This window comes from Hemiscyllium ocellatum, chromosome 6 (assembly GCF_020745735.1).
Source record: "Hemiscyllium ocellatum isolate sHemOce1 chromosome 6, sHemOce1.pat.X.cur, whole genome shotgun sequence".
NCBI classification, from domain to species: Eukaryota; Metazoa; Chordata; class Chondrichthyes; order Orectolobiformes; family Hemiscylliidae; genus Hemiscyllium; species Hemiscyllium ocellatum.
The window spans coordinates 12911321-12925527 of record NC_083406.1 but is presented as its reverse complement, the minus strand read 5'-3'; the positions used below and the strand labels follow the sequence as shown (position 1 = coordinate 12925527).

Below are 14207 nucleotides of genomic sequence, written 5' to 3'. Positions count from 1 at the left end.
TTCATTGATATTTTTCTTCATGGAAACATTTGGAACGTGAGGTAAAAGCAGTGATCTTGGCTATGTGACGTCACAACCCAGTCAACCTTGATATGAAAGCTGAGCCACGTCCAAAGTTAAAAATCGATGCCCACAAATCTGGTTTTGTTAAAAAGCCTTCACTACTTTATGTTATCACTATACCTCACCACCAGTCCCCTCACCCCACTTTTGCAGCTTACCCTTTTTCTTCCATCATGTATTATTCAAAATCAGTTTATTGTTTTCAAATGCCAACTTCTTTCCCAAAATGTTCTTCGTCCACTCTTCCTCTGATTAAAACGTACACCTCAATTCTACTAGGCAGCTATCCTCAGAGTTCACCACTCTCCCGTTCTTCTTAATCCCATCCTTCACTCTCCGAGCATAAGTTTTGGTTATCTTCCAGGGGTCCTATGGATCTTTAATCACTGATAAAGCACCATTTGAATTCTTCCTTATCTCCTTATTTAATATCAACCCTCTCCCTGATTTTATTCGGATCGCCCTCACCACACAAAAGAAAAAGCACTAGTGTTAGTTCTTCATAATGCTTTCTCTAACCTTTCAGACTTTGATTCTGTTGGTTCCCCAGCCACCATGATAGCTCTGATGGTGTCAACCTGCTTGTCTGCTCTGTCAGCTCAGTTATTGATGCCATTAATCCAAATCAAACAAATCATTATTCCCATCTCAGTGTGCCCCACTGCACAGCTTTAACAAGACTTAAAAGCAAAAAAAAGTCTTAACTTTTAGCCAGAGCTTGAAACTCACTCAGAAGTGCACCTTAATACCTCCTAGTGGATGCATGAAAAAGCAACAGAAGTACCCCTTAGGATGTAGAGGTGGATGAAAAGGCCAAGAACATACAGCTAAACTGTTATTTTCTCCAAATGACATAAGCACAGTGTATCAACACATTCGATGTCCTAAGATCCCAGAGGAGAACAGATATCATTTGAAGCAGAATCATTGATCCCATCCCAATGATTGATGTTTAACATTTGTGTGACTGGCTCATTCCAAGCTTTAATTGAGAATCTGCATGGCATCTCCCAGACCTCATCACACAAAAAATAATCAAGGATATTACCAATCCAAATTGTGCAAAATCTCATCATTTCATCTCTTTTCCCTGTAAAGGCCCTTTAAACTGAAACTTTTAACATCATTTTATGACCTAGATAAATTCATGGGTAGAAAATGGTTCACGAGATTAAGGTCCATTTCACCTGCGATCAATGTTACCACATATTAGAGATCTGTGCCAGGTATACTGGCAGTCTTGACTTTCTTCCACTGACTCAATTATATTCTGCTTATGTGGGGTAAGGAGATGAATGTCAGTCACTCAACCACCTGACCATATTATAAGGAATTAGGTCTTAAATGAGATATCCAGGGCAGGATATACAAAAAAGAGCTGTTACTGATGTTCAAATGAGCAAATGGGTCAGGAAATATTGTGGTTCTGTTCGCCGAGCTGAGAATTTGTGTTGCAGACGTTTCGTCCCCTGTCTAGGTGACATCCTCAGTGCTTGGGAGCCTCCTGTCATCATTCCTCCGGCATTTGTAGTGGTTTGAATCTGCCGCTTAAGGTTGTCAGTTCCAGCTGTCCGCTGCAGTGGTCAGTATATTGGGTCCAGGTCGATGTGCTTATCGATTGAATCTGTGGATGAGTGTCATGCCTCTAGGAATCCCCTGGCTGTTCTCTGTTTGGCTTGTCCTATAATAGTAGCATTGTCCCAGTCGAATTCATGTTGCTTGTCATCTGCGGAACTGACAACCGGAAGCGGCAGATTCAAACCACTACAAATGCCGGAGGAAAGATCACAGAAGTGCTTCACAGGAGGGTCCCAAGCACTGAGGATGTCACCTAGACAGGGGACGAAACGTCTGCAACACAAATTCCCAGCTCGACGAACAGAACCACAACGAGCACCCAAGCTACAAATCTTCTCCCAAACTTTGAACACCTACGGGCAAGAGACGCTAAGCCAATCCAGGAAGTGGGAATCCTGTGCCAACTGCCTAAGCGCCACATACGAACAACTCTGGGTCCTGCATGAATGCCGAAAGAATCGAACCCTTCCATCATGGGCGGCACGGTGGCACAGTGGTTAGCACTGCTGCCTCACAGCGCCAGGGACCTGGGTTCAATTCCCACCTCAGGCGACTGACTGTGTGGAGTTTGCACGTTCTCCCCGTGTCTGCGTGGGTTTCCTCCGGGTGCTCCGGTTTCCTCCCACAGTCCAAAGATGTGCGGGTCAGGTGAATTGGCCATGCTAAATTGCCCGTAGTGTTAGGTAAGGGGTATATGTAGGGGTATGGGTGGGTTGCGCTTCGGCGGGTCGGTGTGGACTTGTTGGGCCAAAGGGCCTGTTTCCACACTGTAAGTAATCTAATCTAATGTGTCAGATACAGACCACCAGTCAACAATCCACAAGCCAGGGACACAGCCAGACAGAACGGATTCAGGATGATCTGGGTAATGATTACAGATGCTCACAACAGACTTCACAAATACAGGTAAGAAATTGCACGCCAAAAATTGTTAATTTCAAAAACCAATCAGGAATGGACCCGGACCATAGAACAGGCCGTCACCATAGGACAGAACAGCACCACACACCACAAAAAAAAGTCACGAAAAGAAACAATGGCCAAACTAACACACAACAAAGAGGACACCACAACACACACCTGGGTTAGAAACCTATCCCACAGACAGCTCACAGACACGGAAAGAACAATACTGGCCAAGGGACTCAACTACAACCACAGGGACGCCAAGACAGCAGACTTCCTACCAGTGCTAGAATGCACACTCAGAAACAATGGACTGACAGAAGGACACAACAAACAGTGAGACAAAGTATCGTACCTCTGATAACAAGGAAAATACAAACACAACTTCAACACCAAGGAGAGGGAAGCACTAAAATCATTAAGAAACGATAAGAACATAAATCATACTACTAGCAGACAAAGGCAGAATGATGGTCATCCTGGACAAAGCAGAGTACATCCAAAAAGCACAACAACTACTTGCAGACACCAACACCTACCAAAAGAGGGAGTTTGACCCCACACCACAGCTCACCAATAGGATAAACAACACACTGAGGAATCTACAAAAAAAAAGACAGATAGATAACAAGGTTTGACCTACAAAGAATGAAACCTGAAAGCAACAACACCCCCAGATTCTATGGACTACCTAAAGTGCACAAACCAAACATCTCACTCAGACCCATAGTATCACTACCAGGGACACCATCACACAAACTGGCTAAAGAACTACAGCAGAAACTGAACCACCTGATCAGCGGATCCAGACACTATACAATCAACACAGGAATTCTTGGACATCATCAGAAATATACTCATAGACAAGGAAGAAACCATGGTCTCATTCGATGTAACGGCACTGTTCACCTCTACCGACAAAACCCTAGCCAGAGAGACAATAGCCAACCTGCTGGACATACAGAACAGACAACAGGACGTTGAACCTATCAAAAAAAAAGGCATACTTAAACTACTGGACCTGTGCCTCACAACACACTTCACATTCAACAACCAAATATACGAACAAATCAACGGCACATCCATGGGCTCACCCATCTCTGGACTCATAGCAGAAGCAGTAATGCAAATATTAGAACAAACAGTCTTACTGCAAATTCAACCCAAACTCTGGGTCAGATATGTGGATGACACCTTTGTAATCATTAAAAACACAGAAATAGAGAACGCACACCGGATCATCAACGCCACACTCACAGGAATCCGATTCACGAGAGAAGAAGAAAAGGACAACCAACTCCCATTCCTAGACGTGATGGTACAGAGAACACTGAATGGAGAATTCAGCACGAAGGTATACAGGAAAGCCACACACACAGACCAAGTCCTGAACTATGAAAGCAACCACCCCAACACACACATACGAAGTTGCATCAAGACACTATTTAAAAGGGCCACAACACACTGCAGCACACCAGAACTGCAAAAAGAGGAAGAAGAACACTTCTACAATGTATTCGCCAAAAACGGATACCCGCGCAATTTCATCAACAGATGCCTAAGGGAAAGACAACGGAACGAGGACATGCCGCAACCCAAAGGACTAGCTACACTACCATACATCAGGAGCATTTCCGAACTGACAGCCAGACTACTGCGACCACTAGGACTCATAACAGCACACAAACCAACAGCCACTCTCAGATAACAACTCACCAGAACGAAGGACCCGATACCCAGCATGAGCAAAACCATGTACAAAATCCCATGCAAGGACTGCACAAAACACTACATAGGACAAACAGGAAGACAGCTAACGATCCGCACCCATGAACACCAACTAGCCACGAAACGACACGACCAGCTATCCTTAGTAGCACACACACGTGGATGACAAGCAACATGAATTCGACTGGCACTATACTACTATTATAGGACAAGCCAAACAGAGAACAGCCAGGGAATTCCTAGAGGCATGGCACTCATCCACAGATTCAATCAATAAGCACATCGACCTGGACCCAATATATTGGCCACTGCAGCGCTCAGCTGGAACTAACAACCGGAAGTGGCAGATTCTAACCACTACAAATGCCGGAGGAAAGATCACAGAAGCGCTTCACAGGAGGCTCCCAAGCACTGAGGGTGTCACCTAGACAGGGGACGAAACGTCTGCAACACAAATTCCCAGCTCGGCGAACAGAACCACAACAACGAGCACCCGAGCTACAAATCTTCTCCCAAACTTAGCACTGCTGCCTCACAGCGCCTGAGACCCGGATTCAATTCCCGACTCAGGCGACTGGCTGTGTGGAGTTTGCACGTTCTCCCCGTGTCAGCGTGGGTTTCCTCCGGGTGCTCCGGTTTCCTCCCACAGTCCAAAGATGTGCGGGTCAGGTGAATTGGCCATGCTAAATTGCCCATAGTGTTAGGTAAGGGGTAAATGTAGGGGTACGGGTGGGTTTCGCTTCGGCGGGTCGGTGTGGACTTGTTGGGCCGAAGGGCCTGTTTCCACGCTGTAAATCTAATCTAAATCTTCATAGTTTAGGAGGGTGATGGGGTCGGGAGCCGCTAAAGTAAGATGCTATCTATAATAGTGGCAATTAGACCATTAGCCTTTGTGGGAGGTGTGCAATAGCTGACTTAAAATAAACCTAAGGTAACAGAGAGAAGATAGTGTCACTTACTATTTCAGATAAGAGGCTGGAAGAACACAGCAAGCCAGGCAGCATCAGGAGGTGGAGAAGTCAACATTTCAGGTCCTGAAAAAGGGTTACACCTGAAACATTGACCTCCTCAGCTCCTGATGCTGCCTGGCTTGCTTTGTTCTACCAACCTCCTGCTCATCTACCTTGGATTCCAGCATCTACAGTTTTTTTTGTCACTTTCTCTTGCAGAGCACAGGAGTGACTACCAACCTTGCAGCATTGCTCTAGGCCATTCTGACCCAGACTGCTGTTCCCACTCTGCTTATATGGTACAACACCTGAGGAAAGAGGACAGTCATCCTTCTCTACCAGAATGTCCACAAAGCAAGGTGCCAACATCCGATGCTTGGCCATTTACTTCGAAAAAAATCATGTCACAATAGACTTCCAAAGCTAGTTCCTGGCATCCAGTGTTTAAAATGGTGCACAGTGTGAGCAGTAGAAGGTGCTGACAGAGGTGGCACTACCATCACAATAAGCACCAGATTCAACCAGATATTGGCATAGAGTCTAGTTGCATAATGAACAAGGGGAGCAACACAAGACTTTGTGACAAAGGCAGCAGGGCTCACAGAGTGCATCTTTTCACAAAACATTGATATTGACACTTGGCTAAAATATGGAAAGATACAGACAGGATGTCAGCCCCTCATGGCACTCCAGTGACTAATATGGCCCTGACTATGCTCAGCACTAACCAACCCCACTACCCCATGCCTAAACACTTCTACTCCCCTTCCAACTCCACCAAGGACATGCATGTCCTGGGCCATCTCCAACACCACATCCTCTGCCTTGGGACTCTGATCCAATGTGTTTGCAATGTGGATTTCACCAGTTTCCTCATCTCCCCTCTCCCCCCCATCTCATCACAGTTCCAACCTTCCAGCTCAGCACTGTCCTCATGAAACTGCCCCACCTGTCCATCTTCCTTCCCACCTATCCACTCCACTCTCCTCTCTGACCTATCGCCATTAATCCCATCTCCATCCTCCCCTCACACTCTCAGCTACCTCCCCCACCCCCTCTCACTGGATGGACACACCTTCTCCTCCCCCCCACCCCATCCCCAACCTCCCACCTCCCCCTTCCCCCCCACCTCACCTCACCCCTACCCTCACCCTCACCTCACCTCCCCCCTACCCTCTCCCTCTCACCCTCTCACTCCCTCACCCTCACCCTCACCCTCACCCTCACCCTCCCCCTCCACACCCCCTCACCCTCACCCTCCACACCCCCTCACCCTCACCCTCCACACCCCCTCACCCTCACCCTCCACACCCCCTCACCCTCACCCTCCACACCCCCTCACCCTCCACACCCCCTCACCCTCACCCTCACCCTCCACACCCCCTTGCTCAGACCTCAAACCAATCCTGTTCCCTCCCACAGCCGGATTAGCACCGGGAGCCCGACCCCAGGAACCGTCATCAACTCACCCACAACAGGAGACCAGGCTATCGGCCGCCATAAGGCGCCTCTTCCCACAGTGAGCAACCGCCATGGGGCAGCCGCGGCCATGACACCGAGAGAAGCGAGAGGGAGTCACTGAATATTCATGAGCTAGTGGGCGGAGCCCCCTGCGTGTCGCCACGGAACCACCGGTCATAATCGAGAGGGCGTGACCTCTGAGCATCGTCATGAAGAAAGTGGAGCCACTTGTGAATCGTTCTCACGAGGGCGGGGCCTCCGACTTTCGTCCTCAGGAGGACGTCAACTCGCGTCACACAGGAGGCGGCCCATCGGGTTTCGTCATCAGTCGGCCACTTGTGAAACGTGACACGCAGGGGGCGGGACGTTGCGCTCATTATCGGGGAGGGGCCAGTTGTGTATGGTCAAGCGGGGGGGGCACGTGGGTACTTCAAGCGGTGGCGGGGACACGTCACCGGGGGGGCGCGGTATCATGAATATTCATAACGGTGGGGTTCCCTTGTATGTTAATAAATGGGCGGGGAATCTAGCGAATATAAATGAGGGGCGGGGCTATTTCTGAATATTAAAGTGAGGGGCGGGGCAGTGCAATCAAAATAAACAAAAATAAAGAAAGAACTGCGCATGCTGGAAATCAGAAACTCAAACAGAAAGAGTTGGAAAGACTCAGCAAAGAGAGAAATAAAGTTAATGTTTCTGGTCACGACTGGAAACATTAACTCTGTTTCTGTCTCTGGAGGATTAATGAGGCAGAACGCACCTCAGTTTCTGTTTATTTTGTACAAAACCACAGTAATGACAGGCGATCGCCCTTTGACCCTAGCGGCACGTGACCGGCAGGCCCACGTGGTGCAGGCGGCGGTCTCCATGGAGACGGCCTCAAGGCGCTGGGGCCATCATGGAGGAAGGTGGAGCAGACCCCAGAAAGATGCACAGGCTGATAGAGTGAGTGAGTGCTGTCGTGGTCACTTGTCGGACTTGGTCTGTGAGTTCAGCCCATACATTTACCCGGGGCCGGGCTGGTGATCTGTATGTCCTTGCTTACGATGGTCAGTCTGCAGTGCTCGCACACAAAGGTTTTCACTGTACTTAGGTACACTTAATGATAAATACATCACATCAAACAACATGGTTTCAATTTCGAAAATTACGTCTGCACTGCAAATCCTGCATCTGAGATAAAAAGAGAACACGCTGGAGAAGCTCTCAAAGTTCTGAAGCAGAGTCATGTCGGACTCGAACATTAACTTCGATGAAGGGCTTTTGCTGGAAATGTCGATTTTGCTGCTCGTTGGATGCTGCCTGAACTGCTGTGCTCTTCCAGCACCACTGATCCAGAACCATTAACCTCATGCTGTCACACCTGAAGAGTTTCTCCAGCATTTTATGTTTTGATTCTGTTAACAATTAATGCTAACTTTCTGACAACTGTATATGTAAAATATATGTATTATAAGTGATAGAATTGCAATAACTCACTGAATGACTGTAGGATAGATACACTGATATCTGGATTAGTGGTGCTGGAAGAGCACAACAGTTCAGGCAGCATCCAAAGTGCAGCGAAATCGATGTTTTGGCAAAAGCCCTTCATCAGGAATAAAGGCAGTGAGCCTGATTTTACCTAGATACACTGATATCTGACTTTGACAAAAATAATATGCTATTCACTTGAAACCATAGCCACACACTGCTTGTACTGCACAAATTTTGAAAAAGCTTCTTTAGTTAATGCCACTTTTAATAGACTGTCTGCCTAGCATCATAATGTCTGGTTTAAATTCTGGTTTGTGGTAAGGTGCCAACTTTGAACTGATGTCACAGCTGGTGAGAGCTGATCTGAACCTGAACATTTTCAGTCAAAGTTGGCTGAAACAGGCTGACTTAAGTCAAATTGAGAGAATGTAATAACAATGGGCTCACTTACTGGGGAACTTGAATTAATTCATTCACTGGATGTGCGTGTAACTGGCTAGGCTAGTATTTATTACCATCCCTAATTGTCTTTGAGAAGATTTTAGTAGTGAGCTATCTTTTGAACAGCTGAAATGGGAAGGTGATGGCCCAGTAGTTTTCACACTGAACGGTTAATCCAAAGAAGAGAAGGTGAGGACTGCAGAAACTGGAGATTAGATTCAAAAAGTGTAGTCTTCAAGGAGAAAGTGAGGTCTGCAGATGCTGGAGATCAGAGCTGAAAATGTGTTGCTGGAAAAGCACAGCAGGTCAGGCAGCAACATCTGCTCCCAGGAGGACCAGTTCCAATACCGTACAGCCCAGATGGCCTCCTTCTTCAAGGACCACAGATTCCCTCCAGACGTGATCGACGATGCCCTCCACCGCATCTCCTCCACTTTCCGCTCCTCCGCTCTTGAGCCCCGCCCCTCCAACCGCCACCAGGACAGAACCCCACTGGTTCTCACCTACCCCCCCACCAACCTCCGTATACAGTGTATCATCCGCCGTCATTTCCGCCACCTCCAAACGGACCCCACCACCAGGGATATATTTCCCTCCCCTCCCCTATCAGCGTTCCGAAAAGACCACTCCCTCCGTGACTCCCTCGTGAGGTCCACACCCCCCACCAACCCAACCTCCACTCCCGGCACCTTCCTCTGCAACCGCAAGAAATGCAAAACTTGCGCCCACACCTCCTCCCTTGCTTCTCTCCAAAGCCCCAAGGGATCCTTCCATATCCACCACAAATTCACCTGCACCTCCACACACATCATCTATTGCATCCGCTGCACCCAATGTGGCCTCCTCTATATTGGGGAGACAGGCCTCCTACTTGCGGAATGCTTCAGAGAACACCTCTGGGACACCCGGACCAACCACCCCGTGGCTCAACACTTTAACTCCCCCTCCCACTCCACCAAGGACATGCAGGTCCTTGGACTCCTCCATCACCAGAACATAACAACACGACGGTTGGAGGAAGAGCACCTCATCTTCTGCCTGGGAACCCTCCAACCACAAGGGATGAACTCAGATTTCTCCAGTTTCCTCATTTCTCCTCCCCCCCACCTTGTCTCAGTCGATTCCCTCAAACTCAGCACCGGCCTCCTAACCTGCAATCTTCTTCCTGACCTCTCCACCCCCACCCCACTCCGGCCTATCACCCTCACCTTGACCTCCTTCCACCTATCACATCTCCATCGCCCCTCCCCCAAGTCCCTCCTCCCTACCTTTTATCTTAGCCTGCTGGACACACTTTCCTCATTCCTGATGAAGGGCTTATGCACGAAACATCAAATTTCCTGTTCCTCGGATGCTGCCTGACCTGCTGTGCTTTTCCAGCACCACCCTTTTTGACTGTTAATCAAAAGACTCAGATAATGTTCTGGGAACTTAGGTTGAAATTGCACAACGGGAAATTGTCGAATTTGACTTCAATTGAAAATAAACTCTAGAATTCAGAATCTAATGATGACCATGAACCATTGTTGATTTTGGAAAAACCCACCTGGTTCACTAATGTCCTTTAGGGAAGGAAACTGCCATCCTAATCTGGTCTGACCTACATGTGACTCCAGACCCACAGCAATGTGGTTGACTATTAACTGCCCACTGGATAATTAGGGATGGGTAATAAATGCTAGTCCAGCCATTGATGTCCTCGTCCCATGCATCATGAGGGCCATGGATAGGTTAAATAGACAAAGTCTTTTCCACGGGGTGGTGGAGTGCAGAACTAGAGGGCATAGGTTTAGGGTGAGAGGGGAAAGATATAAAAGGGACCTAAAGGCCAACCTTTTCACGCAGAGGTTGGTGCTGTATGGAATGAGCTGCCAGAGGAGGTGGAGGCTGGGACAACTACAGCATTTAAAAGGCATTTGGATGGGTATATGAATAGAAAGGGTTTAAAGAGATATGGGCCAAGTGCTGGCACATGGGACTAGATTAGTTTGGGATATCTGGGCAGCATGGACAAATTGGACAAAAGGGTCTGCTTCTGTGCTGAACTTCTCTATGGCTCTATGTAATGCAGGTATGAGTGCTGTGTTGATATGGAGGAAATTCCAAGGTGATGTCCCAGTGACTGAAGGAATCATGATAAAATTCCAGGTTGTTGTAGGGATACTTGACAAATGATAGAGCATTCCAGGAGAACATATAGTTGGAGAGAAGCTTTAATCTGCGTCAAAGCTCGATCGCCATGCATTCATAGTACAAACGATCTTGGAGGGTTCTATCAATTTGTCAAGCATTTTTATAATAGTCTTGCTTAGTTGGCCAGATCTTGTGCCACTCTTCCAGGACAGCACTGCATTTGGGTAAGTATGCTTTAATTTACTAGCTGTAGTTAGAGCAGAGAGCTGAACTGGATAGAGATGGACAAAATCCAAAGAATCTGAAGGAAAACTCAGGACAATAGGCACTGGGTTAGCAGGCAGAACTGCACTAATGGGATGGAAAAATGTTAGACGAGTGGCTAGAATTCTACATAGAGAGGTCAGACCCCTCAAGATCCACTAATGGAATAGCTACGCTGATCAGAAAGGCAGGACAGCACAACTAGGCAAAATAAATCGCTCCTGTCAGAGTTAGATGAGCTGATGGAACAGGGAAAAGCCACGGCGATAGGGTGAGGGGGATGGTTGGTGCGCTCCATCAACAGATTTATAGTGGAACAACAGTTTTAAAAAAGATTCAAAATGCTGAAGGATGGAAAGTATCCAAAGGGAACCCCTGGAGAACCAAAGGTTGATGGTGGATCAGAAGAAAAGTAAAACACCGAAGGGTAAAATTATTATTGCTACTTAATATTTGCAGTTATTCAGATAAATTAGTGCTGATACAAGAAACCGCATGACGGTGGCTGCAGCAAGCAAAGGTGACTACATTGCCAAATACCTGATTAATGCCACTTACAAGTTTGCTGATGACACCACCATAGTCGGTCGAATCTCAGATGGTGACAAAACAGACGATAGATGGGAGGTGGCAAAACCTGGAAAAATGGTGCCCTCAATGCCAGGAAAACGATGGAACGCATTATTGACTTTTGGCAGGATGTTACTCATGTCCCCTATGCATTAACAGCATCAAAGTGGAACAAGTGGAGCATGTCAAACTCCTGGGAGTGGTCATCCACAACAAACTTTCTTGGATTTTTCATGTGGACATACTGGTTACAAAGGCCCAACAATGTCTCTCCTTCCTAAGGCAGCTGAGGAAATTTGGCATGATGACAACTACCCTTGCCAACCTTTATAGGTGCGTCATCGAGAGCATTCTGTCTGGATGTATCACTACCTGGTATGACAAATGTACCATTCAAGATCGGAGACGGTTACAGAGAGTAGTGAACTCAGCCCGGATAATCACAAAGGCCAACCTCCCATCTGTAGAATCCATCTGCCAGTCCCGCTGTCAAGGAAAGGCCGTCAGCATTTTTAAAGATCCATTCCACTCTGGCAATGCTTTTCTACAACCTCTACCATTGGGGAGAAGGTACAGAAGCCTGAACACATGTACCAGTCAGTTTTGCAACAGTTTCTACCCTCCTGTTGTTAGAATACTGAATGGACTCTCAAACTGTTAACATTTGCCTCTACCTGTGTTTTTGTTTTTGCTGCTGTTTACCTATTATTTACTATCTATGCTACTTAACTATGTGATCTGCCAGTATTGCTCAAAGACAGAGCTTTTCGCTGTATCTCTGTAGATAGTCATAGAGATGTACAGCATGGCAACAGACCCTTTGGTCCAACCCGTCCATGCCGACCAGATATCCCAACCCAATCTAGTCCCAACTGGCACCACCCAGCCCATATCCCTCCAAACCCTTCCTATTCATGTCCCCATCCAAATGCCTCTTAAATGTTGCAATTGTACCAGCCTCCACCACATCCTCTGGAAGCTCATTCCATACACGGACCACCCTCTGTGTGAAAATGTTGCCCCTTAGGTCTCTTTTATATCTTTCCCCTCTCACCCTAAACCTATGCCTTCTAGTTCTGGACTCCCTGACCCCAGGGAAAAGACTTTGTCTATTTATCCTGACCATGCCCCTCATAATTTTGTAAATCTCTATAAGGTCATCCCTCAGCCTCCGACGCTCCAGGGAAAACAGCTCCAGCCTGTTCAGCCTCTCACTATAGCTCAAATCCTCCAACCCTGGCAACATCCTTGTAAATCTTTTCTGAACCCTTTCAAGTTTCACAGCATCTTTCCGATAGGAAGGAGACCAGAATTACACGCAATATTCCAACAATGGCCTAACCAATGTCCTGTACAGCCACAACATGACCTCCAAACTCCTGTACTCAATACTCTGACCAATAAAGGAAAGCATACCAAATACCTTCTTCATTATCCTATCTACCTGCGACTCCACTTTCAAGGAGCTATGAACCTGCACTCCAAGGTCCCTTTGTTCAGCAACACTCCCTAGGACCTTACCATTAAGTGTATAAGTCCTGCTAAGATTTGCTTTCCCAAAATACAGCACCTCGCATTTATCTGAATTAAAATCCAACTCTCACTTCTCAGTCCATCTGGTCCAGATCCTGTTGTAATCTGAGGTAACCGTCTTCGCTGTCCACTACACCTCCAATTTTGGTGTCATCTGCAAACTTACTAACTGTACCTCTTATGCTCGCATCCAAATCATTTATGTAAATGACAAAAAGTAGAGGGTCCAGCACTGATCCTTGTGGCACTCCACTGGTCACAGGCCTCCAGTCTGAAAAACAACCCTCTACCACCACCATCTGTCTTCTACCTTTGAGCCAGTTCTGTATCCAAATGGCTAGTTCTCCCTGTATTCCATGAGATCTAACCTTGCTAATCAGTCTTCCATGGGGAACCTTGTCGAACGCCTTACTGAAGTCCATATAGATCACATCTACTGCTCTGTCCTCATCAATCTTCTTTGTTACTTCTTCAAAAAACTCAATCAAGTTTGTGAGACATGATTTCCCATGCACAAAGCCATGTTGACTATCCCTAATCAGTCCTTGACTTTCCAAATGCATGTACATCCTGTCCCTCAGGATTCCCTCCAACAACGTACCCACCACCGAGGTCAGGCTCACCGGTCTGTAGTTCCCTGGCTTGTCTTTATCGCCCTTCTGAAACAGTGGCACCACGTTTGCCAACCTCCAGTCTTCCGGCACCTCACCTGTGACTATTGATGATACAAATATCTCAGCAAGAGGCCCAGCAATCACTTCTCTAGCTTCCCATCTGACCATAAATTCAATTCAATTCAATGAGGCTAAGGTAGAGACACTTGAAGAATAAGAAGAAGCCTGGGCTACCCCTGTATAAAGAATGACCATTACCCACTGCACCAGTGAGAGAAGTTGGTAACTCCTCCTCGGTGAAAATTAGTATGTTGTTCCCAAATATCAAATAATTTTAACTGTTATGAACTTTTCAATTTTAATTTGAAAACAATGTTTTCATGTTTTACAAGCTCAGGTTGTTTCCAAAACAGAAGCTGTATTTTGGCAGAAATCCAAACTGAACTCAGTCTTTGGAAAAAGAAATTAAGAGAAAATATGGCAATGGTAA

At 46.8% G+C, this 14207-nt stretch overlaps 1 protein-coding gene across 1 annotated transcript in view; it reads right to left on the bottom strand.

Annotated features, from left to right (window-relative positions):
• LOC132816637 (palmitoyl-protein thioesterase ABHD10, mitochondrial-like) overlaps window positions 1-6792 on the bottom strand; it is a 29923-nt gene extending 23131 nt beyond the window's left edge. Inside the window, exon 1 of the mRNA XM_060826460.1 lies at window positions 6695-6792. Coding sequence (XP_060682443.1) covers window positions 6695-6776 — 82 coding nt within the window. The 5' untranslated portion in view covers window positions 6777-6792. The remainder of the gene's footprint in view (window positions 1-6694) is intronic.
• Between the last annotated feature and the right edge of the window lie 7415 nt (window positions 6793-14207).